Source organism: Acanthaster planci, linkage group LG14 (genome assembly GCF_054643075.1).
Source record: "Acanthaster planci isolate LZ-2023a linkage group LG14, COTS_SCS, whole genome shotgun sequence".
Classification (NCBI taxonomy): domain Eukaryota; kingdom Metazoa; phylum Echinodermata; class Asteroidea; order Valvatida; family Acanthasteridae; genus Acanthaster; species Acanthaster planci.
The window spans coordinates 13,339,791-13,364,882 of NC_141790.1; the positions used below are offsets into that span (position 1 = coordinate 13,339,791).

At 41.8% G+C, this 25,092-nt stretch overlaps 3 protein-coding genes across 5 annotated transcripts; 2 read left to right on the forward strand and 1 right to left on the reverse strand.

Annotated features, from left to right (window-relative positions):
• The first annotated feature begins 2,246 nt into the window (after positions 1 to 2,246).
• On the forward strand, positions 2,247 to 7,507 carry LOC147796878 (uncharacterized). Of its 2 annotated transcripts, none has more exons than XM_087145313.1 (5): positions 2,247 to 2,537; positions 3,654 to 3,922; positions 4,699 to 5,365; positions 5,645 to 5,816; positions 6,139 to 7,507. In XM_087145313.1, exons 2-5 carry the CDS (start codon positions 3,680 to 3,682, stop codon positions 6,383 to 6,385), a joined length of 1,329 nt encoding a protein of 442 aa, XP_087001439.1. In that variant the 5' UTR covers positions 2,247 to 2,537; positions 3,654 to 3,679; the 3' UTR covers positions 6,386 to 7,507. The 2 variants fall into 2 exon arrangements, with proteins under 2 accessions (XP_087001439.1, XP_087001440.1); XM_087145314.1 differs by lacking the exon at positions 2,247 to 2,537 and adding an exon at positions 2,608 to 2,630.
• Positions 7,508 to 9,349: 1,842 nt separating this feature from the next.
• LOC110981650 (uncharacterized) lies at positions 9,350 to 15,040 on the forward strand. Of its 2 annotated transcripts, none has more exons than XM_087145312.1 (6): positions 9,350 to 9,780; positions 10,994 to 11,363; positions 11,705 to 12,142; positions 12,402 to 12,801; positions 13,064 to 13,235; positions 13,629 to 15,040. In XM_087145312.1, the coding sequence occupies exons 2-6, from the start codon at positions 11,010 to 11,012 to the stop codon at positions 13,867 to 13,869; spliced, it is 1,605 nt and encodes a 534-aa protein (XP_087001438.1). In that variant the 5' UTR covers positions 9,350 to 9,780; positions 10,994 to 11,009; the 3' UTR covers positions 13,870 to 15,040. The 2 variants fall into 2 exon arrangements, with proteins under 2 accessions (XP_087001438.1, XP_022095077.2); XM_022239385.2 differs by having other exon boundaries at positions 9,351 to 9,780; positions 10,990 to 11,363.
• LOC110981654 (glycogenin-1-like) lies at positions 14,477 to 24,821 on the reverse strand. Its single transcript, XM_022239389.2, has 7 exons — positions 24,726 to 24,821; positions 21,820 to 21,961; positions 20,847 to 21,021; positions 20,364 to 20,526; positions 19,324 to 19,450; positions 18,404 to 18,590; positions 14,477 to 17,903 (listed from the first exon to the last, which is right to left on the reverse strand). The coding sequence occupies exons 1-7, from the start codon at positions 24,745 to 24,747 to the stop codon at positions 17,688 to 17,690; spliced, it is 1,032 nt and encodes a 343-aa protein (XP_022095081.1). The 5' UTR covers positions 24,748 to 24,821; the 3' UTR covers positions 14,477 to 17,687.
• Positions 24,822 to 25,092: the final 271 nt, after the last annotated feature.

The following is a 25,092-nucleotide window of genomic DNA, read 5'->3' on the forward strand; positions in this document are numbered from 1 at the left end:
ACAGACTGAAGGCGTGTATTTGCCATAAATGTAATTAGGTGGTTGTCAGGACCGTCTGCCATACAGGTGCAAGGCCACCTGATTGATTCATAGATGATTGAAGTCCTGGTCGAAGTCGCCTGCGGGTTGTAATTTGGCCAATTAGTGTTTGACACATCACGGTCACATACACAAGAGGGCAACAGTTTCAATGATTTGGCATGACTCACTGGTTTAGCATCCGCGAGAAAATTAATGTGAAAACCTCAAAGGCCTTGGTATACAAATTACAAAGAGTTTATTATGAGACGTAGACCCGACATAGACTCAACGTGCCAGATAAACGTGTAAGGGAAATCTTTGTCGGATCGTCAATCGTCAAAGGCCATCAATCACCTTTTTTGTTTATATAAATTTGCAATTTTCCTAGGTCAATATTCGTTTGTTTTTGTTTGTTTTTCTTGCTTTATTAGGCATGGAGTGGACTAATTTGAAGGAAGTAAAATAAGAGAAATGAAGGCGATGAAGCAAGACTATTCATATCCTGTGATAAAGATGACTTCGTGGTATAACACCCTAATTCTAGGACCATATGTTTGTCGCATCTAACTGCACGCGTGGACTCAAGCCCACCAGACATGTTTTTTTTTCAGAAATTTCAGTCGTACGTTATTGCATTTATAGACCGTGCACTGGCCACACTTCTTTTTTTGAGCATCAATCAGCTCCTTTACTGTCAAGTCTTGATAAAACGGATGGAGGGAAGCATATGAGTCAATAAATCTGAGATTGGATGGTAAAATGGGGAAATTTCTCTATATTGGCAACACCACTCATGGTCTTAGTTAATTGATAATTCCGATGATTTCCAGAAAGTGTGTGCAGCGTACATCTTTTACTGGGGAAATGGATTTCAAGTAGAAAGAAACAAGTTGGCCCAATACGTCCTCTAGTTAGTGAATCATCAAAATCTCGACACTTTCCAAGAGTGTAATTTACTTCCGGCTTGCCTTTTTATATCCATGGACCATCCGTGATACGTCGCATTCGGTAATCGAATCCATGATCTTTGCGCATTGAACACCACGTGTACACAAAGAGAGTGTTCCGTCACGCTATCTACAGGAAAAAAACAAAGGGTCAGCGAACGATCTTGACTCGGAGCCTCCAGTCAGTGGACTCTCCTTGGAGACATTTGGTAGCCCTGAAAAGAACCGTGGAGAAATATCTCCCGCATGGTTGTAAAACTGAGTGGTGCATCATTTCTTGAAAGTTATGAAATCCACAGGAAATTTTGAATTGAAGGTCCCCTCAAAGCTGCGATGAAAGCGATAGATGAAAGTTAACATGACGCATTGACATGGTGGCAAATGTGCAAGATGCAATGATAAGTAGGCCTACATTTGACTACAGGTAGTAAAGTTCTACACAGCCATGCACTGGGTGCGGGGTTAGAGTTGATGTGGAAACATGCCCGGCTGTCGTTCGAGGTGTTGGTTGCAGACTATGGGTCATTGATTGAATGCTCATACAAGAGGTAAAGGTTGATAAAGATAAATGATCTTCTGACCTAAGACAAACGGTTCTCGTGAATGCCTAGCATCATTGTAAGCGCATAGTCTCAGCTCGAAGGATAGGATTGCAGGGAGTTATTCCTCCATCAACAGAAGTTATTTTGACTTATTTACATTTCATCCTGTTGACCAGTAATTCTACTCTTGTCAGCGAGAATTCCCTTCCTGTATTGTTTCTGCTGTCTTCTTTTTCAGGAAGAACCAGAGAATAAAATACAAAAGTGGAAGCATTTCTGGAGTGTTCTTTTGGAACTTGACTCCACAAACAGGTGGGACCATGGAGACCCACCTGCCCCTCATGTAGTGACGTTTTGCCCTCGTTAGTGACGTCATTGACACCCGACCCGTATTAGCCTTAAGGTTGCATCGAAACGCGTACATCGTATTTTGCTTGCAGGAAATACCAGATCGTTTCATTAAGTTTACTGGTGGTGGAAATTCTCAATCATCAACATTACTTTCCATAAAAGCATTTAATTGAGCGTTTGAAAAAGGCGCCAGTCTTTTCGGAATATTCCAAGTTAGATAGGGAATAAACAACTAAGGGTTCGAGATTTTGTATTCTTGAATAAGCAACGGGTTCTTAGAATCTCCCCTTGTTGACAGAATGAAAGAGTCCGCCGTACCACCTGTTACCGCGATGTTTACCGTGTCAAAAACCCTGGCAACCCAGCTCACGGAGACTATAAATTCCCCTGTCGGGGACTAGCTGACCTCAGAGGTGACGTGCAGTATACCGATCACTACTCATCATGTTCATCGTTTAGCTTGACCCAGCTCTGAAAATTGCACCGAACCCCTTCTGACGAGAACATCCCTAGATTCTCTGCTGAAGTTTACCCCCAGCGTTCGATGAGATAAATAAACAGTCAAGCCGAAATTCTGGGCAAACTGCGCAACTATAACTTGCCCTGATCAACCTTGTGCTTTGTGTGCAGTATCTGCGGACAGAGACGTGCGAGCTAAACCTACAACTTTTAAGTGGTAAGTTCTGTTCCTTGGATCTTTCGTCTTGAAATGGCCTCATTTGCCGTAAAGTGACTGCTCCGAGATCTTCAGAATGTTGCTGAATATCAGGTATTATACAAGCATGACAAGGAGCACGTATTATGACTGAACAATCATAGATTGATCGTTCACTTTTCTCTCCATGATAAGCTGTCCATCCAAGGCTGCTTATACCCGACGTTACATCATTACCATTTTCTCTCATTTTTATGTTGGCCATTTGGACGGTTTAAACATGATTACCACGTCCAATGGCTTTCATTATTAGTCCACCAACAACGGGCAAAGGATTGAAGACTGGTAGAGTTTAACATGTTTGGAGAAATATGCAGTTACTTCTAGTAGGTGTGAACAAGGACTAGACCTGTAGACTATGTAAAACTAAAATGCAAAATCCAGCTTTTAAATTATACATTCGGAGTACGATGTAGGTACTTCTTGCTTCAGTACTTGGTAGTAGCATGGATGATGGAGGAACAGCACCTCCATGGTAGTAGTGACTAGTAGTCTAGTTTGCAGTCTTGATCATCATGGTATGAGATGAACCGTACTCGATCGCTGGGAGTCTGCTATTGCATCCTGAATATTTTGACCGCCGCGCCGGCCGGTTGACAATCAAACCAGTCACACTGGTTATCGCTTCGTCCATGCATGGAGGAAGGACACAATTGTTTCCTTCCACTGTGGTCCATGTAGGAAAGAATTGGATGCTTTGCTAAATTCACATCTATGCCTATATCCACTTGTTACCTCAACACTGGTCATGGATTACCCTGTGAAAAAAAAATTCAATTTTAGCATGCTTGTTCCGGAAATCACCATGACTTTTCCTTGATCTTTTCATGTTTTCTTTCGGTGTCCCTGAAAGCTTATTCCAAGTCCGGTTTTGACTGCGATCATTTATTGAGTGTCATCCTTTATTCATGTCCTAATTGTGTGGGATTAAATGTATGCTAATTTGCTGGGAGGGATACAGCCGAACTGACGTCAGAAAACTACCCCGAAGGTCTCTCTGCAAGCAATATTATACATTAATTCTTATAACTCGGTCCGCCTCATTAAATGAAATTCATTTGTGTCATCTTGCACCAGCACAACTTTATCTCAGATCCAAAACGATGACTTCCTCTGTCCGTCAAGTCGTCTTTGCCTGCCTTCTGTTGGCCGTAATTGCACACACCGATGCCCGAAGGCGTCGACCGTTTATTCCTGGCAAGACAGAGCCAAAGGTTACCGACGCACCCGTGGCCGTTGAAGAGTTTCAAGACACTCGTGAACAGGATGACAGGAACAGGGTGCTGGTTGATATGGAGCGCCGCATGGCCAATATAGAAGAGAGCACATCGATAATGAAAAGAGAGGTAAGGGTCCGTCCATATAAGTATGCACTCACGAAGGGGGAGCGGGGTTGGTGCCGGTGCGTACACCATGCGTACAGAGGGGAGGAGGGTTCAAGCCAGTGCGTATCGTACGCAAACCGAAAAGTTGCCTTAAATGAATCTTCATCATACAATACACTATCATACAAATAAATGTACTACAATCAGCTTTTGTTCGTCGAAGAACCATTCAAACACAGTATTGTCCACCGTCCACCCCATCATTTATCCTTTCTTGCCAACGCCCATTATTAGTAAACCGGAACATTACTCATGACACAATGACCGGCAGCGTCTTCTGGAATTGTGGAATGTGCATGCGTAGAGTGGGACGGAGGCACTGCGTACGCCATGCGTACAGGGGTAGGAGTGGTCTGGAAAGTCGGCATTTCTTGCGTACGCACATGTACTTAATGAACGACCCCTCAGCATGCTGTACGAGGTTGTCCAATACACTCGCGAATCTATAGAACGCCAAGCATATAAATTATCGATTAACGAATTTTGGCAAAACTTTACAAAAGTAATGTTTCCTGCGTCACGTGCGTCATTTTCACTCTGTGGTAAAAAAATCATGAAAATGACACCAGAAAAATGGTCCTGCCCTTAGCCATTTTCCTGAAAATATGCTCATATCCCGGATTTGAATCATTTTCACCTTAAATAAGCATATTAGTATTTTTGCGTAGACTCGACCCCTTGTTAAACCATGTTTCCACTTCCAGCAATATTTCTTTTTGATTTCTTTGTGGCTTCAGATGCTGGAGACCAAATCGGAGAACACCAGACTCAAGGAAGAGATCCAGAGAATGAGCGGTCTCATGGAGGAGTTAGACGCGGCCAATGGGCGAGTAGGCGAACTCGAGTGGATGCTCAGCAAATTTGAGAACTTCTTCGGCGTGCTGTACATAGAGCACCCGGACTTCTTCGCCCGGGAGATGACGGTGGATAAACGGCTGTCGGCGCTGAACGAATACATCGGCAATCGGGAAGCTGAGCTGATGGCGTTGCGGCCCAACCCGCCAGTGGTGACGGCTGATCCGGCAGAGAACCCGGTCGACGAAGAGCTGATGGGTGTGGTGATTGAGGAGCTCAGTTCAGAGAACGCCAAACTAAAGAGGCGACTGGACGATATGGAGACCAGAATGGTGTCCGTACCGGGAAATTTACCGGATGGCAGCCGCGGTGGCCCAGCAGTCACCCAGCCAGATGAGGAGACCCGGGACAGGCTGACGCGATTGGAACGGTTAATGGCACTTCATTTTGCACCACAGCTGGACGAAGAATATCCTGGTCAGAATCCCGACTCCGACGCAGGAGGCAAGCGGCTCGTATCAGGTGGTAGCACAACGCAGCGAGTACCCCTTAGCGAGTCAGACACGGAGATATTGAAGGAAGAGCTGGATAGCATCCGTTCGATATCAAGTAAGAAGTCAATCGATTCATCCTAGTGATCGCTGTTCATTCCCCAGGATTGCTGATTTTTCTTTGTTAAATATTTTGGGAATGAAGCAACATTTCCGGTAATTTACCCGTAATAGTCATAATAAGAAACTGGGACTGAATTTATGACGGTTGAAAACCTGTACATGTACTACAAGAAAACAGACACCGATTTTGCTTGACTTTAAATAATAATAAAGATAGACGTTTTTAAATAAGTTTTTATTGGGTATAGTTATGACAGTCTTTCTCATCTTCCAGGTACCAGGAAGAGTGTGTTCTCAGCTGCTGCTACCCGACATGTGAACGGCGAAGCCCTTGTCCATAAACCTGTCTTTTTCGATCACGTTTTCTCAAACAAGGGAAACCACTTCAAGGAACACAACAGCACTTTCATCTGTAGTATCACTGGTTACTACTTCATCACCTTTACGTAAGCATAGGCCTACATGTACAGATCCTCCCTCCAGTTACTGTTTTCCCTGATTTTATCAAAAGCTACAACGCCAGTTAGTCCTTGATTGGGAAGCGCGATTTGTTGGGGAGATGGGATTCCATTTTTTGTCCCGTCAACTTAATTTTTTCGTGCCAGTTTTCAGCAGATTTTTATCCTGAGTTGAATCAATTGAAAAGTGTGTTGGTTCTCAATTTCCAAACCTCTTGGCCTGTCTCATTAGTTCCTTTCGAACCAGAAAATCCAACATCTGATTTTTGTCAACAGAGCTAAGTTCTCTCCCCATCTTTCCCCAATACAGTGTTCGTTCCTATGACAACCGGCACCTTGGCATCAATATGCTCTTGAATGGCGACCGAGTGACGTCAGTGAGTGGTGAGAAAGATCAAGAGAGAAACCAGATGATGACGCAATCCGTAGTGCTTCATCTGTCTCCAGGTGACAAGATATGGTTGACTGTATCTCCAGCTACCACCTATGCAATCTACAGCGACCCTGGGGGCAAGTACTGCACGTTCAGCGGGTTCTTACTCTTCAAGGGGTCCTAGGACGCAAGAGGGCTGTAGACTTCATAGCAACTCTATACCATGGGAACTTTAAAATTTGGTCACAAGATGGCTGAGTAACTTGACACGGGCATACATTTTTTGTCCGATGTTTGATGCCGCACGTCTTTACATGCACCTTTGAGCACTGTAAGTGTCCTTAATGCTCGAAGAGCACCCGGATGTGGGTTAAACACAACAACACACTTGTTAATGAATATATATATATACTTTGAAAGTTTAACCCTCTTCAAAGATGACGTCATGACACAACAGATAGACTAAACATGGCGGCTTGTGGGAGCTTTCTTTGAGTCGGGAAGCTACTTGCTGTATCTCCGCTCTTGTTGCTGTGTCGTCGTGTTGTTTTGTTATCTTCAGCAAATTTGTCAGAAACTGCTGTTTATTCCGTAATGAAGCTCATCACGTGACACATTCGTTACATCATATGCAAGTTTATCAATTACATATATATTCATGACTGATAAATTTCTAAAGTGTAATGATATTTCAACTTTTCTTTTACAAGAACATTTTGATTTGATTTGGTACCTTTATTGTCCATACGGAAATTTGTCTTGCGTTGGATTTTAAACACAAAACATAACAACAATATTTTCCCACAACAAAATACTTCCCATCAACCCTATCCACCAAAACACATTATAAACTGTACTCAAAACATGATTCAAAACTACTGGGTTTTACAAATAGAACAACAATTAATTTTCGCCGAAAAGTCACAACTGTACTGAATTAATTTACCCCCGTCGAAAGACTGTGCAGCAAGTGTTCATCTGGTAACTTCACTGTTGAAGGAATGAATTGAATCCGGTACAAATGACTGTCTATAACGAGCTTTGTTGCTAAGGGGAACACACACGTGCAGTCCTGATTTGTTGATACTGTAATTGTTAAATAAAGGATGAGATGGGTCTTGCGTAATACTGTTTACCTTGGACAGGGTTCTATCAATGTACAGACTTTCAAGGGTGGGTAATTCCAAGCCAATAATTTTTGAGCTGTTTTCCGAGGCCGATTTATTTTATCCCTGTTTTGCTTCAAATACAAATCAAATTAAATAGGAGTATAGACTAAATAAATGACTTTTCCATAAAACCAAAAGTGTGTTGTCCAAATGAAGTTTCTTCAGTGGTCGGATGAAAACATGCGTTGATTTACTTTCTTTTGTACAACAACTGTGTTACTTGACCAATCAAGATTACTGGTAATTTTGGTGCCCTCAGGTACTTGTATTCTGAAACCTGCTCATCTACACTTCCATGAATGGTCACAGGTGCATCATCATTTCCTTTTTTCCCCTAAAGTTCATAATCGTTTCTTTTGTTTTAATGACATTCAATTGCAAAAAATGTGTGTCGCACCAATCTACAAACTCATCAACGACTGAAAAGTAACGTTTTGCATTTGTCTCCTCCGAAAGATAACCTGAAATCACTATGTTGTCAGCATATACATGTATATGGACCTAAGGTCATAGATCAAGCTTTGTATTTAGTCGAACGTGTACTCGATGAGCTATGACCTCAGTTCGCTCTAGAAAATGTCCACTTTGCCATCTTTTCTGCTTTTTGAATAGCTGGATACTTTATTGACTAATAAAAGTCCCTGTTTCGCTACACCTATTTTGATGTGTATTTTTCCATTGTTATGAAATGTATTATGATGCTGTGCTTGGAAGAAGTACACAGGCCCTACATGTACATGCACGTAGCTTTGGTCATCAAGATGTGATTACAGAGCAATAGATGTTTACCATTTGCCGAACGATACCACATGCTGATTTCGTAATGAACGCGCTGATTAGATTAACCCGCTGACCTTTTCATGGATCTCATGCTGTTATTATCGGTTTGAGCGAGAGACCTTGAGACCAGAAGAAAAAACAGCAGGCATTGGACTATTTTGAGAGTCTTTGTGAATCATAACGTCAGATCCTGGTAAATTGTATCCATCTCCGGGTTAAAATAAATAGGATGGTAATACAGGTCAGTGATTGCAGGGAGCGTTTGGGAATTAGTTCTCATCACCAAGTTATCGGATCTTATGCAGTGTACTGTTGGCCTAAAAACCTACAGGCCTACCAATACTATATGTTTCATATAAACCTTTTCAATGAGCGATTTAACCCAAATTCTTAAAGCCTTCCACGACGTTATAGCTGTAACAACAAACCTCCGTTAGTGCTTTTACAAACATTGTTTCCACAAGCCAGTTTGAAGTCGACTCTCTCTCTGGAAAGTCTATTGAACTTCCCACACACACGTTCGATCCCGGGACACGGGGATCACTGGGAGAGGTTTTAATTAAGCCTGCTCCAGTCAAATTTGAAGTGTTTATCTTTAGCTTTGATAGCAAGCAAGTTTCCTCATTTTGAAGGGGGGTGCCACATGAAATTAGTAGCCGCCGGACCGTCACGCAAAACGAGTGCACTGTACTAGCTAGTAGTCTAACTGATTCCCTAGCCCGACACCTACTTGACGTACTTTTATTTTGCCGAAAGACCAAGATTTTGCAGACAAAATTAACCAATGGGGGGTGACACCCCAGACACCCCCCCTCCCAGCGACGCCCGAGACCCTCACGATTTGTTGAACGACGTTCAATGACACTGTGTCCTGATCCTGTGTGTGGTTACGCGTTTTCCTTCCTCTTTTCCCGGGGTTTACCTTTAACTGAAGTTATTGTCGCGTGTCAAATCTAGTTCCCCGAGATGCGATAGACTTCAAGTTTAGTCGCCATGACCTTGACTTCCAGGAGACAGAAAAAGATATGAGAGTGACCTCATGACCTAAGCTGTTAATCATGTGGCCATTTGACCAAGAACCCTGGGCAGATAATAATTCCTTGGTCTTGTGATTACTTATAGTAGCGGTATTGTATACACTTACGCGGTGGTGTTTACATTAGACCATAAACAGTTACCACAGCTGGTGGTCACTCTACCTCAACTCAAAACTAATTGGTCCCACGGTGGTCCCACAGACCATGCAGACACTGAGAAATCCTTTCTTGCTGTTACGTACTATCCAGGACTTGAACTGGTACGCTTCCACGAAGTTACTTCTTGCCTGCTGTGTACAGACCGGAGCATTAGTGTAAACACGTCGTACGGTCTGACTTCGACGCATTGTGATTCGTAATCGATTGTTCCCAATTTCCATCGATCGATCGACTGATCCTAGTCCCATTATTGGTTGCAGCAGAGCTAACCTGTCTTCTCATGAAAGAACGCTTTTGCGTTGTATAAGATTACCTCAGTATCGGCCTCACAGCTCTGCAGTATTAGGTCTCCTGATCGCAACTTGGCTTTGTTCAGGTCGACAGTACTTCCAACTTCTCCAACGAACCAACAGCGACCTTGGCCAATAAGTCAGGTAAACGACGTATTTGTTTTATTATATGTCGGAATTGTGTTCGAATTATAAGTTTTCTAAAAATCCCAATACCTGAGGGAGAATTTGGTTCAAAAGATGTTCGGAGGAAACTGGTCCAAGTACAGTTTACACTTACACAGCCGCTGTGTATACGTCCTTGTGGTATTTTTAAATTCTTGTGTGTTATGTGAAGTAGTGCTTAGTTTTTATTTTGATTGTTGGGTTTCCTGTAGGCCACCGTCTAATAGCTTGCTCGTCCTGAAATAAAGACTCCAGAAAATGTCTGTCTGTATGCACGACCGGAGAGACAAAAGGTTGAATTTAGACCAAACTCAGACCACTGTCCAGATCTCAGTATCGTTTCCGCCTTGAGCCGCGTCTTATGTTCGTAAATCTTTCCCAGTTGTTTGTTATTGGAATTAAAATGAAAGTGCATGTACAAGTGCATGTACCCCAAAACCTTCAGTACACAGTCCTGGGTTTTCGTGTTTGAAAGCCAGAGCTTCTCATCTTATTAGGAAATCAAATGAACCCATCTTAATGACGCTGAGGGCAGAAGCCGGAGATGGAGTCCATGCAGGTTTAGCCAGGGTTTGTGGGGAACCCCCTTCCAACCAGCCTGAGCAAGACAAGATGTTTTTCAATAAGAAAACTTTCAAGGTTTACTTGCACGGTTTGGGTATGATTTCCTGGATAACGGGCTTCTGTGAATGCACTGATTGGAGTGCCACCTGTTTAATTTGATCATGACACCGGCTTAGGTTGAGTCTAACAGGATGCGTGTGGTATTAGCAATTTATGTTATGGAATGTGTTTATCTTCTGAAACTACCTTGCCAAGGTGCTCTGAACCCGACGTGTCGGAGCAGTTACATGTATTTATTCTCCCCATATGTTTGCAGATTCAAGTTAAGAGACCACCAAAAGAATTAAAGTTCTAGCGGATGCATTCCTGTTTCGCTACCGCGGGACTGCCCCCTTTGTTGCACCCAGATGCCTTAGCTTGTATTGATTCTCGGAAATATTACTTTTCAAAGATTCTGGGACAATCAATGGGTCTTTTTTCCAGACTTGGAATGTATTAAAGATCTGGGCTTGACAAAATTAAAAGAGGTTCTCATTTACTGAAGGAGCTTTGCTTCAGCAGGTCAACTTATGCCTGTATAGAACTACAGCACCAGCAAAAGTTTTGTTCCTAATTTATTTAAAGGCAGACAACGTGAAACAATCATGGCGGTGTCTCAGAATAAACTAAGCTACAAGCGTCTCTTCTTCATTGTGATCGTATTGAGAGCCGTGCTGGCCAAGCCATCACGTCACACCCACGGGGAAGCATGGCCCGTTTCGGGAGTGGTACCGGTTCCCCCCGTGTCAGGCCATCACAGTGCTCTGCCGCATCGCCCGTGGTCACAAGGAAGGCCTTTGGCCACCCACAGATGCACCTGTGATGAGACGAGATTGTCCCAGACAGAGCAGGGCATAGCTGATCTGATCAGAAGAATGGAAGAGCTGGAAACGCAAAGTAATGAGGAGAGTGCAACCCTACTGACGCTGGAGGATTCGAACCACCGACTTCAGACACAGGTAAGACAATTCAATATACACAGCATCATAGAATCTTGAATTGTATTCTTCTGTATCTAAACGGGCTGATCCGCTACGCGTATTTTTCGGTTCTACAATGTTCTATTCACATTGGTCTGTTTGATGCCAACTTCGGTTAGACGCCTCTAATAAAGTGGATTTTGGTGGATAAAATAATACACGTACTCGCTTTAAAACTCATGAGACACTTGAGTTGCAAGCTCGGAGTTTTTTGGGGGGGTGGAGCGGGGAGTTATATAATCTTGGAGCATTGATCATAACGTCAGACCACAATTCCCATGGTCAGGCCAACTCGGGCGTACTGTCTGTTTTCCACTCAGATCTCAAGGGTTGTGGGTGAAAACCAGAGGTTGACACGGTTGAACCGGTCACTTCAAACCAAATCTGACGCTATGACCGAAGAGAACCTGCAGCTACGCGCCCAGAACGAACGTTTGCGTAACAAGCAAGACCAACCTCAACCTGTCGTCGATCGTCTCGTCGAGCAAGTCCACGACGACCCGGTACAACGCCAACGATCCTCATTACAGAACCTGAATGACATCATGGGTAATCGAGAGGCTGAACTGATTGAGATGGGTGTATTTCCACAAATGGAACCAGCAACGCCCGAAGGACCACCGATAATTCGCCCGGACCGCCGAAGAGGCAGCACTTTCTCTACTATGGCGGGTTCGGCATCGATGCTACCCGACTCAGAGCAAATTGCGACTTCGTTGTTGGCTTTGAATCAGGAAAATGACAACTTGAAGAGAAGGGTAGGTTAAATTTAACTTGGAAATAAATCATATTAAGAGGTGTTGATGGTAAAATGACAAAACTAAGAACAAGTCCAATGCACTTGAGACTAGTTCAGTTTTTGATATTGTTAGCTCTCTATTTTTGCTCAGTGGTCGGTGTCGTCGACTTGTTACGTATCACGTTGTTGGTAAGTGTTACTTTGTGCTTTGTTGCTGTTTGTTTACAGGCGAAGTGTCAGTATTAATTTGAAAGATTTTTATTTGTACAAAATCACAGATTGGACAGCTAGAAGAAAGACTAAATCAGCAAGGGAGACAGCCAGATCTGATGGGGCCCGCCCCTGGTATGCTAGGGCCTCAGGTCCGCCCAATATCCCCCTCTGGCCAATCATCCAGCGAACTCGCGGAGAAGATCTCCCAGGTAGAGCGTCTCGTCCTCGTTGCCCTTCACCACAACCCGACCGGACCGTCAGCTGGCCATATCATGCCCCAGCCAAACATGGAAGAATATCCAGGACATCAGAGCAGGCCGGAGGGACCACTGACAAATGATGACCAGGAACGAGGCAGCGCAAGCCAGCCCACGCAAACGTTTAGCGTTCCAGCAACAGATAGTGTTCTGAGCGATGATGACCTAGAAGCCATGGCGGATGTAGTAGACAGAGTGCGAAACAAAAGTAAGGATTTTAAACTTCATGCATTACCTAGGTATCCGTCTAAGTTGTTTTTAGTGTCAATTCAATTCGTCATAAGAGCATAAGGAGAAAGGAGTGGCCATATTTAGGCCCTAATCAGGTTGGCGACAAGAGCCCAAGTTCTTATAGCGCCCTCATTACAAACCAGCTCTTGGAAGGATGTCTTCCCAAGATTTCCAGGTTCGATTCTAAATTCTTTCCTTTTAATCAACCCCTCTTTTTCTTCACCATGCACCACCATCAGGTCCAGCCAAGAGTGCCTTTTCTGTTGCCAGTACCGGTGTCACAGTCGGCGCAACCGATGATCCACGTGCCATCGAGTTCGACCACGAGTACGTGAACAAAGGCGGGGACTTCAAGAGGCGAAGGAGTCGCTTTGTTTGCGAGAACCCTGGTTTTTACTACGTTACATTCACGTGAGGAACGCATGTTTTACTGTGGTCTGGAGGGAATATATGTGTATGTGGCATGTGCTTGGATCAGAAAAATACACGCTGTTCTTTAACGAACGTTTTGAGACCAACCAAGCATTATTCCCGTTCACAAATTCCCTCTAAGCTCAACAATGTTACTTTTTTCAAATACATGTACAACTTTAGTCATGTTATGGCATTTTCCACCTGCGGGCTGGTGCTTTCTCAACCGTTTAACACCGTCCACGTGACAGGCTTTCCGTTAGGAATAGCTAATCTATCTTCGGTGAGCATGAATCTGAAATACATGTAATTATTACTGGGATGGGGGAAACAATTTAATGAAGTTGTCGTTACCTCTGTCCTACGCCTTTTTTGGCGTTAATTTCTCTCCAGGCTCCGTTCCTATGATAACAAGTACCTTGGCGTATCACTTATGAAGAACGAGGAACTCCAGACGGCAGTGTACGCCGACTCCAGCGAGCGTAACGTGATGCAATCCCAGGCCGTCATTCTTCACCTTGAGCCGGGAGATGAGCTGTGGCTTAGACACGCCCCGTCCGAGCACTTTGCCGTACATTCTGGGGAACATCGCTTCGTCACTTTTAGTGGGTACTTGATCTACAGAGGATACTAACCCTTTAACCAGGGTTGATGAAGAAGATCAAAAAGGCAAGGTTCTAAGGACTGATTTGATATTTTATGGTTCTTAATTTTGGCTTTAAAATGACGGCAAATATATCTACAAATATTCATCTGCCTGTTATCATTATTGCAATCAATAAAGTATAATTCATGATGTATTTTCAGTTTCTACTTTCACAGATTTCAGTTGCACCTTTTCACTTTTATATAAAGATAACGTGCGGTTTAATTTTTTTGTCTGACTGACGTGGAGCAAAGTTCCAGGTTATGTGCTTCGAGAGATTTGGACACCTCAAGTTGTAGCGAGGACAGAGCAAGGCAACAGAGGATATTGACCTTGTGTAAACTATTTTTTCCAGACACAAAGTGTAAATATCACCCCATCATTATAAATGCAAAGTGTAATTGTATAATTTTTTCACCCTCCCGTATTGTGTCACAGTAGAGGGCGCGTCCCTTGCTTAGCTGAAGGGGGCAACTGTGGTTCTAGTGATTTCAGAAGTAGTTATTACTGGGCCTTACATGCAACCTCTCCGTTAGAGAAAGTTCAGTGAATTGTTTTAACGAAACAAAACTACATGCGGCAGAAAGAGGGAAAATCACCGTTTTTACCAGTTTACTTTATTTCTTGTTACATGACATAAGCAAACAAGTTAACATGAACCTGCTGTGAAAAAATCCAAGCTCAAATATGATTTTGAAATCTCATCACAATTATTATAATGTACTTGTCAATTTTACGCTGTTCTGCAAGGGGAATGGTAATTTGGCATATCATTTTCTGGAACTGCGATCACATGTATTCGTGGGCATGGGCGAGTAATTTTATCCTATGCTGTTCCAAAAATTTGACAGGGACACTTTCTTTTCAAACTCACAAGATGGCACTGTTGCTTTCTTGTAACGTGGGGCGCGATTTATTAATTAATAAACGTATCATCAGAAAAACAAAGGGGCAATGTCTAAAACTCCAAATCAATCAATAAATATGGGCAAATATGTGGCTTCAATCTGATCACACAATTACAATTACTGAAGTTTAAAAAAACACAAAGTCGTTTCCGTTTCCTTTCTGGCTGATAACAGTTCCACTGGAGTGTTTATCAACACACTTCAGTAGACCTACTTATTAGAATAACCGAAATCTGTCAACCAGTAAAATACGGCATTACTGATGATTGTTATAAACTCAGATGAGGTCAACTGAAATTATCAACAAACTGCCACTCAAAGATTAAAGAGAACAACTCAATCCAAACGCAGATGTGACTATCCTTAGGATAATTCCGGTGACCTCTGACATCTACAATCTACACACAGCAAGGTGCAGATGAAGTTTATACTTCCCTTCCATCCTATAGCACCATCTATTTATGCAGCAGGTGATAAGAAACACTGCCAAAAACTAAGGGAAGAATGTTAACATCTCCAACCACACCAATATTCATGTACACCAGCAGGCCCCTTATTTACTGGACATTTCAGAGTCCAAGAGATAACCAAACTAGAGATGCAGTACAGAATGAGCTAGTTGAGTCTTTCAACAGCGTATGCCCAAAATGAAGCATGCTGAGGTCATTTGGACGTGCGTGTGTGGTCTGACCTATCAGCGCGGCCGTAAGCGCATGTTTCGTTCCCAAATGACCTTGCCTCTTTTTTTGTTATTGCGAACTGGCTCGCTGTGTCAGTAGGAAAAGGAAGGCAAACATTGTACAGTATCATCATCCAACACTATCATTATACACCAACAATCATTAATATAATACTTATTCGCGATGCCTCGTGATGCCACGCACTTCGGCACACTAAACATAAAATTTCAAATTCTGTTGCACATCCAATTCCAGATATAGTAGAGACTGTCATCAGCTGTCATCCAATCATATATTTTACACATTTCTCACAAATTCTACCTGCATTGACTGATTTCGTATACAAAAATAGCTATGCTACTCTACAAGGAATATACACAGAAGTTATTCTACAGCTCGGAAGCATATGTGGAAAGGCAACAGTGTACAAGTTACAACTCTACATATTAAAGAGGGTATGCATATTCATTATGGATATATTTGAATATTCATTATGGATATCAATCAGCCATAGTCATTAATGGTTTTTAGTCATGTGGTAGCCATATTTTGCATCTTACAAAAGTTACAGCTTTCAAGGTTTATGAACACTTCTGCAAAAGCAGTGAAAGAAGGCGCTATTTCAAGTCTGAGAGTTTTAACACAGAATATTCCTTCAAAAACATGCACACACACCGACTGGAAAGACTTGTTTCACTGACTACATGCATCTAAAATAAGCTTACAGTTACTGCTTTTATTACTGGTAACCAAAAGCAAAATACATGTACTGCAATGTAATGCAGGGAGCCATGACAACGCGCAGTTACAGTCCCGACAATGCGAATTCAGGAACAGGATTAAGTCTTGTCAAGTACAGTTTAGCCAGCCCTCCATGCATATCAATAACCTCTAGATTGCTTTATATCCTTGGCTTAGCACAGGGTGTAATAGCCACACAAAATTAACACACGCAGTTAATGATGAAATACAAACAGGTATCTTCAATCATGTAGCAATGAACTAGTTCACTAAACTCTGGCTTAAGTTGGGAACAAAATTTCAAACAAAAAATGTTACATTTTTATGACCTACTCAGCGGATATCCTGTGGTTTCTTATATTGCTAAAAGAAATCTTCAAGGGAAGCTGTTTATTTGTCAGAGTTATTTTCTGCAACTAATCCATGCAGTAAGCGATAAAATGTGACGTTAGATTAAAACAAGGAAATCAAGAAATTTGAGACACTCATTTTCTTGAAGGTAGACTAAGTTCTTCTCAAGCACTTTTGTTTCAACATAAAAATGCAAACAAAATAGAAAATCTACATGATTGCAGCAAGTTCTATAATCATTTGTTTTACCAATCAATTTTTGTCTAAAAACATACAAACATTTAACACAAGAGCAACTGTGAAGCACACACAAACGCAGAAACAAAACCAAAACACTGAAAGCAGCGTCTGCTTACTGTTTGGAACTTTAATCTTCTCTACAAGGTGAAAGAATTTTACCAAACTACCATACTGCAGATGGAAGAAAGATTGCCTCAAGGTAAAATGTTTCACAGTTTACTTCATAAGGCAGGTATTAGTTCACCTGATTTGTGAGTAGAATTTCAAGATAGCATCTGTGATAAGTTTTTGAGACCCAAGCAAACGCATTATGAGATTTGATTCGAGTGGAACTTGAATTCGCATGGAAATCAGGCTTTGAAATCACATGGGAATCAAATACATCAAATTAAATCATTACTTGTCAGATTCGGAAAGAAATTTCGCTAATTGCCAAAAGCACCTGCCGATAGCACAAAGTAAGTTCGGTCAGTATGGCATACTACTGTACTTTCTGTTTATTATTTCAACAGAATGATAACAATCTCATGGACTTACATGATAATTTAGCTGAGCCACTGAAGGGTTTACTTACTACCAGGGGTATACGTTCACAAACCTCACATGAAATTTGGCAGCCTGTTGCTGGCTTCTGTTTTTTACTTGGGAGGGGAAATTAATAAGTGTCTTCATTTGCTACACAGCACAGTTGATTATTTACGGTATTATCAGGAAGTTTGTTATGGCTTGTTATTATAATTTGGCTATCTTAGCACTGATTTCTGGACTCAGATTCAAATTTGGGATTTCAGAGCACCATTTCAGAGACCACATTCCACAACAAACCCAAACCATCACAATGCATTGTTTGTGAGTTTCAGTTTTTCTTTTTTGGGGCATGGGTTTTTTATTTCTTGGGCACCTTTGGTTTAGCTCCAGTCTTCTCCACCTCAGCCATGTGCTTGGCGATGTTATCAAAGCTGTCTTTGCCCAGGTAATCAATCTGTCCCTTCTCCCAGTCCTGCTGGCGAGAGGCCTCGGATGAAGACCCTTCCCCTGTGGGACTACCCAAGGGACTTACCTCAAGACGAAGTTTGCCAAACTTACCGGACAAGTCAATTCCCTGCAACAGAAAAATCAAGCAATCAATACACCCCAAAACCTTCCTCCAAGGTAAGAAGTTGCTGATAAACATCCATTCCTGTTAATAACGACCCAAGAATAAGCTAGGCTGTTGTTCCTTATAGCTGAACAAAAGAAATGAGTAACCCACCTCTGCCATCCCCTGAATATCACACCGCTAGCCTACCAACTCCCCACTCAGGTTAGTCTGATGTGGTAATACCTTATATATCTTTCCACATATCTTTGCTGATTCAGATCCAATCTAGGCTGCCCAGACTGACAAGTGAACCACCTTTCTTTACTCGCTATCTGATCATGTGCGTTTCCCAAGAATATTTACCAAGGCTTTTCCAAGCAAAATCTACGGACTGATTTCCAAACCTGGTACTCTTTTCACGTGAGTGCATTGGAAGCTTCACAGTCAATAACTAACCACACAACAGCAGCTGCCGCTGGCTTCAAGTGCACCTGTCAGAATCACAATGTTAATGAACTCACCTGTTCCTCTTCGATATTGGGCCTGATCTTAGTGAGGAAGATATCCCACCATTTCCTCACATACTCGATATCATGTCCACTGTCCCCACTCTCGGGTGGTGCTAGCCAGTTGGTGCTTGGATAGTAGACGTACAACCATGGCTTGGCCGTGCCGATAAAGTGAACTATTCGAATCTCTTTGCCAAATCTGCAAGGAAGAGTATTACATAAAGCTGAGATATTGATGCACTAAAATGCAGGCTCTGGTAGGCCTGAGGGGGGTGAATATGCCGCGTCAAGCATGGAATTACACATCCTGTCAACCAAGGTCACATACCCTGCTGTGAAACTATTTACAACAGAATGAAGACAAAAGTACATCACAGAGTGATGTTGAGGGATGGGGAGAAATCCACAAAGTATTTAGCAGGGGATCGTAACAATTACTCATTGACTCTTGAGCGCTTTAAACAGAAAAGGTTTAATATCTCTCCTATGGGTATGAATTGTAAATCCTGCACTTCCTTTATGTAAAGAGTCAAAACCTGTACGACGAAAACAAACCCCAGGGATCAAAATTCTGAAATCTGGAAAATCTCAAGAATTCACACCCCATTTGCATTAAATTAGATTTGTGCCTATGTTTTGTCTGCTACAGAGACAATCTGAGTACTAAGCACCTGCAGTGGTTACAGGCTATACAACCCCAAACTCCAGCTTATTCATGGTTTGCCATTAACTTTGGCTGGGTATCCATCCAGGATATCGGTGACTATGTTGAAGATGACTAAACACTGATGCATGTGGCCTGTCTGATTGAGGAGTCAGTCACCCCAACCCAAGACAAGATCAAGAAAAGCTGTGGCGGAATGAAAGATGACTCTGCTGACCCACTGCCTCCCAGCTGATCAATGATGAGGGCAAGGTGCCATTTGACATACCTTTCTAATGCAGGTCTGTAGGTGTAGCTGATTGCAGATGTCATGTTATACACAAAGGGCAGATGGTACTTGATGTCTAGCGTGGCCCAATTACTGAAGTAAGTGTTTAGCAAGCCTTGATCGCCACCTGTCCATGTGATGAGACAAATTACATGAAGGAACACCACGGCAGTAAAATGTCAGCCTCTGTCAACATGTCAATTCTAAAATGCTTTGAGAAGAACATGATGCATCTTATCCTGCTACCAGATAATGCAAGTTTGAAAACCAAGCTTTCCTGCTTGCTTTGAAATAGCTGGTGAAAAACATGCACACAGTCTGCAGATATCCGCAAACCTTCTAAATTTTGTAGAAAGACCTTTAAGGTACACATAAGTGAACCTTTCATATTACATGTATAATGAGAAAAGGTTGAGCAAGGCTATAAACATCGATGTTCGGGACATGCTGAGATATCTGACTTCCTCAAATGATCCACCCAGAAAGAAACTGCAAATGTCATTTCCTGAATTCCTCTAATCTTTTTGTAGACAAAAAACAACCTCTGTTTCCTTTGATATTTTTCAGCGGTTTCCTAATGTTTCCTCAATTCCTAAACTAGGTACAGGAGGGTCCCTGGATTTTGGAGTTTTCCTTATTCACAAGATTATTTCCATGTCAGGCTGTGATAGAGGAACATGTACCTATCGCATGTACCCTAAATTCACCCCACAGCGGCCATGGTCAGCACATTGGGTGATTTTTAATGCACTTTAGCTATTTAGAAACTGAACTTGACCTCTGCTTGTATTTTTCCAAAGGCCCGAGTCAGTCAACTGGTTAAGCAACTCGGCCCATACTTCATATTAAAGAGAGCTTTGACAAAAAAGTAATCATTTGCGTACACAGACGAGTAAAGTACCCACTGCATTTCAAATTAAAAAAAGAAAGAAAGAAAACCCTGATATTCTGTAACACCGCACAAACTTTGATCTCCATTGATCTTGATTGAATTCTAGCAGACTTAAAGTACATCAAAGTTATCAACTTGTTGGACTTACCATCAAAACTACCCTGTGTTACTGCGCACTGTAGTAAGCCTTGGTACGTCTCTTCCGAAGGGCAGAAGACAAAGACACCGGAGTTGAAGATGTCTGGCCAGCCAACATCTGGGGCGGCTGAAAACTCCTCGCGATCAAACAGATCATCAACATTTTGAAGAACCTGATGAAATTTGACAAATCTGTTCATTCTGCAGTAGTCCTCAAGAAAAAAAAACTGTCAAGAAAACTGCAAAACATCACAGTCTTCATGCTTGACCTGTTGCATTCAAGTATTTGTGGGAGTTCATGCTCAAAGTACAGTCAGTAGGGTTTGGTTGTAAGAATGTAGAAAGCTTGCTCCCTGTAACAGGCTGCTGCTGTGTAGCAATGAAGTCCCGTGATTAGTCAAGATATTTGGGGGTGGGACAATAATGTCCATGAAATTACTTATCCTGAGGTAAATGTACTTGACTTCAATCCTACACGTAGCTGGAATCTTACCAAGCAGTCTGCATCCAAGAAGACACATTTCTTGAAATGTGTCAGCGTCCAGCAATGAATCTTAGTAAAGGTGATGCCTAGCTCAGGTCTGGTCAACATGGCAAGATGAGCCGCGTCCTGGCTATCGAATGGATCTACCTGCTGAATGACGTCATAGATGAAGGATAACTGCCTCCTAATCAGAACCAGGAAGACAAGCACTTAACAGTCAGACAGGATTTCATTTCCAATTATCTCTGAAGTATGTAAACCACTTAGCCTCAAATGTTGCAGGATTGAATGAAAATGGACGAAAAATGACCTTGCCTGCAAGACAACAGCATAACTTCATAGCATACTGAAGTTTTTTCCTGATTTAATGAGTCTCAAAATAAAAATGACTGGAGTAATGGTGACACTTTACAAAGCCTGTGACTTACTGAAGAATTTTTATGTCTCCAAAGTGTAAATAATATGATAGTGGTACCAACACTTTTATCAATATTATTAACCCTAACCGCCAAGCATATTGTTTGGCTTGTACCTAGCGCTACAAATTACTACTTCTGGCTAGGTTACTTCCATTGTTACTCGTACAGAGAACAATAAAGCCATGCATTCATAGTACCACAGCACTGTATGTTACATTGTCTTATCTATTGTATTTTATGGCTTCAGAGAACAATAAGGTCATGTCCTCTTACAAGCGAGGGCGCTGATTACTACATTTTACTACAAGTAGTAATCTACAGTATTATGTAGGGTTAGGGTTAACAGTGTTGAATTCTTGTAGCAACAGAAAACTTTCTCATGAAAGCCTTAAACATTCTCTTCTGCTTTACAAACACTCTTGTTATTTCACAATGTTTCTCAAAGCTTGTTATGAATACACCCTACATACTTGACCTCAATTCAATCACATTCCCTCTAACGATAGACATCATTGGCAAGCAGTGAGTTTAACGTTGGTTTAGCATTAATTCTGTTTTCATACCTCATTGGCTGGCTGACTTGTTTTGTTACCATGACGACCAGTTGCCTGGTTGTACCCACATCTCGTAGAGACTGACCAAGGACAAGAGCCCCATACCCATACGAATCATTGGTTGTCAAGGTAACAAAGGCTTCATCCTCAACTAAGTAAACAACAAAGCAAAGTAAAAACTGACAGGTAAAAATGCCCAAAAAACAGTTAACAAGTTATAACTATGTAAATATCTAGAAGCTACTGGCTTAAGCTATTTGTCCCTTGTGTATTTATAAGTCAGCAAAACTTAACAACATACAGATAACAGGAGCCAATTTCATAGAGCTGCCTAAGTACAAAACTTGCTTAAGTGCAAAAAAAAAATTGCTTAAAAAACAAAGGTTACCAGATCAAAATCTATGTGATTGTCAGGCTAACCAAAAGGCAGGTGATACCGTGAATACCATCCCAAAATAACATACATGTAGATCACATGGATTTTTGGCTGGTAACCTGATTATCCAGCAAGATTTTTCACGCTTAAGCAATTTTTGTGCTTTAAGCAGCTGCAGACAAGTTTTAAATATCAACATTTGGCATATGCTCTGCTTGGTCAAAATTTTCAGGAATTTCTAAATCACCTTTCCTCCAAAAAATTTAATAAAGGACAAGAGAAAGTGATTTACATGTATATTAAAAGCTTTAGATCAGGAAAAAAACCTGAAAAATATCAACCACAGGTTCTGGGAAATAAGGAAATGGTATGGTTTAAAAAGTGCATTTCATATAAACCAGTATGAATAACTCAGCTGTTCCCCAGAGTCTTTTCAAAAATACCCACTTGCCTGAGTTGCCTCAGGTGACATTCAACACAACTCCGCATTTGGCTGGCTTTCCACATGGCCTGCATACATGTAGATGTACATGGACAACACCCACGTACACTGTACATCTGCATGTAATGGCCTTGCATCATTAAAAGTGGGCTGTCTTTCATGTTGCTATGGGTCCAAATCCCATATGCTCAGCCAAAATACACCCATGATCATGTCTCCAGACAGTTTAAGCTCAAATGCTAATGCTAACACTTCATTTTATAGGCGAGTTGGGGAAATAAAGTGATTTTTGCTGAGAATAATGTACATGTGGCCTGGCCTCCATATGGAACATGAATTAAACCTGTCACTTCTCATTGTTTACATGTTCATTTTTCACAGGCCATAGTAAGATATTCTACTGATGAATTGATGGTTAGAATTATAAAAGGGACACCTGATCCATCTATTTTGGCCATGGGCTGGACCATAATTACCTAATCTATGGCAGGTATTTACATGTAAACTGTACAAGGACTGACCCTGTGCTGTCAATGCAATGTGCTTTTTCAGTTGAAGTTTTGCATATTATATCACTGAGGAGTGCATAGGGCATTACTGAAATGCCTGAACAAGTGACCGCTCAGTGAGATAACTCAGGAAGACGTATTCATTCATACCAATAATGGTACGATGTATGGAATTCGGTCTACAACACAGAAGTGCAAGCAAAGAATAGTGCAGTTTTTCACTGGCGTGTTACATGTTCACTGTACATGTACGTCTATCCATCATGAAGGAGCATGACCTGAGTGCAATGATACAATATGATGGGTGATTATTACTCGGGATTAGGGTCTTTCATCTGGAAAGGTGAATAATTTTTAACAAGTACATGCAGATTTGATACATTGTGTGCAACTTTCTACTTCCTCCCTGTTTTTCAGTGAAACTGTTGGAGGATGGTTGGTCTGGGTCATATTTTTTAAACTTCACGTTTTCAAAGCTCAAAAATTACAGGTATGGCGACAGAATGTTATTTTCCAATCAAGTATATTTACAAAGATGACAAATCCATGTAACTGTTGGTCACAATCAGTCGATACGTAAGATCACTTGATCTTTGTGTGATTTGTCCCTTGTACTAGTGCATGATTGGTTGATAATTACTTTTTCTTTGTTATTCATGGTTAAGACAGACTGTTCCCAAAATGGGAAGTGAAGTCAGAGATTTCATGCAGAATTGACCAATTCTGCAGAGCGTTTGGTCGATTGATCATGCAGATCAAATGATTGCACCCAACACAATCATCTGTGGGACCTATCGGCATGATCACGTGATGCCAGTTCAGAATAAAGAATTTTGGTGACTTTAACATGTTACAGCACTGCCATTGCCACAGAATATAAGCCTAGGTACGCCCATGGATGGCATGGTACACCTATAACTTCTTACAAATTAAATCCTCTACTAATCATCTATTCTCTGGCAAACACCTGATGAACACAACCATAATATTAGCAGCATTGTCGTGACTGTAGTCCGAGTAACTTGGACTCTACAAATCGTCTTTTTTAACATCTGGACACGGCTGGGTCTACTAGTACTATCGCCCGACCTCTGTAGAGTCCACGCTTGGTCAAAGCTAGGCCTACTTGGACAGGCTACCATGACTACAATACAAGTTGAAGTTGGTCATTTCAGAGAATTCACACACCCATCCAGGCCTTGGCATGATCCCGGTCAAAGCTTCACCATTAAATGTGGACCTGTTTCCTTAAATGTCACATACATGTACATGTACAATGCGGATGTGTTACCACATACCACAACACAAGCGATAAAAGCCGGCCCATCCCCGTTATTTCCTCATTCCTGTATTGCTAGCAGTACTGGCTGTTTATTAACCAAGCCCCGCCCATTTCCAGGCATTGCCTGAAGGCTGTACCACCGTTAAACATATCGCCGAAAGATGCTGCATTTTGTTAATCAGAATGACTCAATTGTTGTACTAGACGACTGTTACTCTCCTGAAGAACTTTCAAGTGTTTATCTACTATCAGATACACAATACGTAGGAGATGGAATGCAAAAATAACGAAATTTCCGGGGCTTACCTTTATTCCTTAGAGTTGCCATCTTGACATGCCACGAATAACTGGAATTTTGCACGTCCGCTCGCTAGCTGAATGGTACCAGCGAATACTGCTTAAATACAATGGACTGCGTAGGCAACCAGCGACACTTTCCGGCACATGTTTTATACTGGTACGTGCAGGTTTTGATCGGATATGAGGAAAACGGGGCGTTAATTTCGAATACAGGTGGGGGACCCCACAACATTAGCTGTAGGCTGAGAAAAAAGGTAGCAACCATAAAATGAAGTAGTGATAAAAGGAACATTCAATGACATGTGAGGAAGAATGTGAATTATACAAAGTATTACAAGAAATGATTTGTATTAAACTCAAAATAAAGTTATCT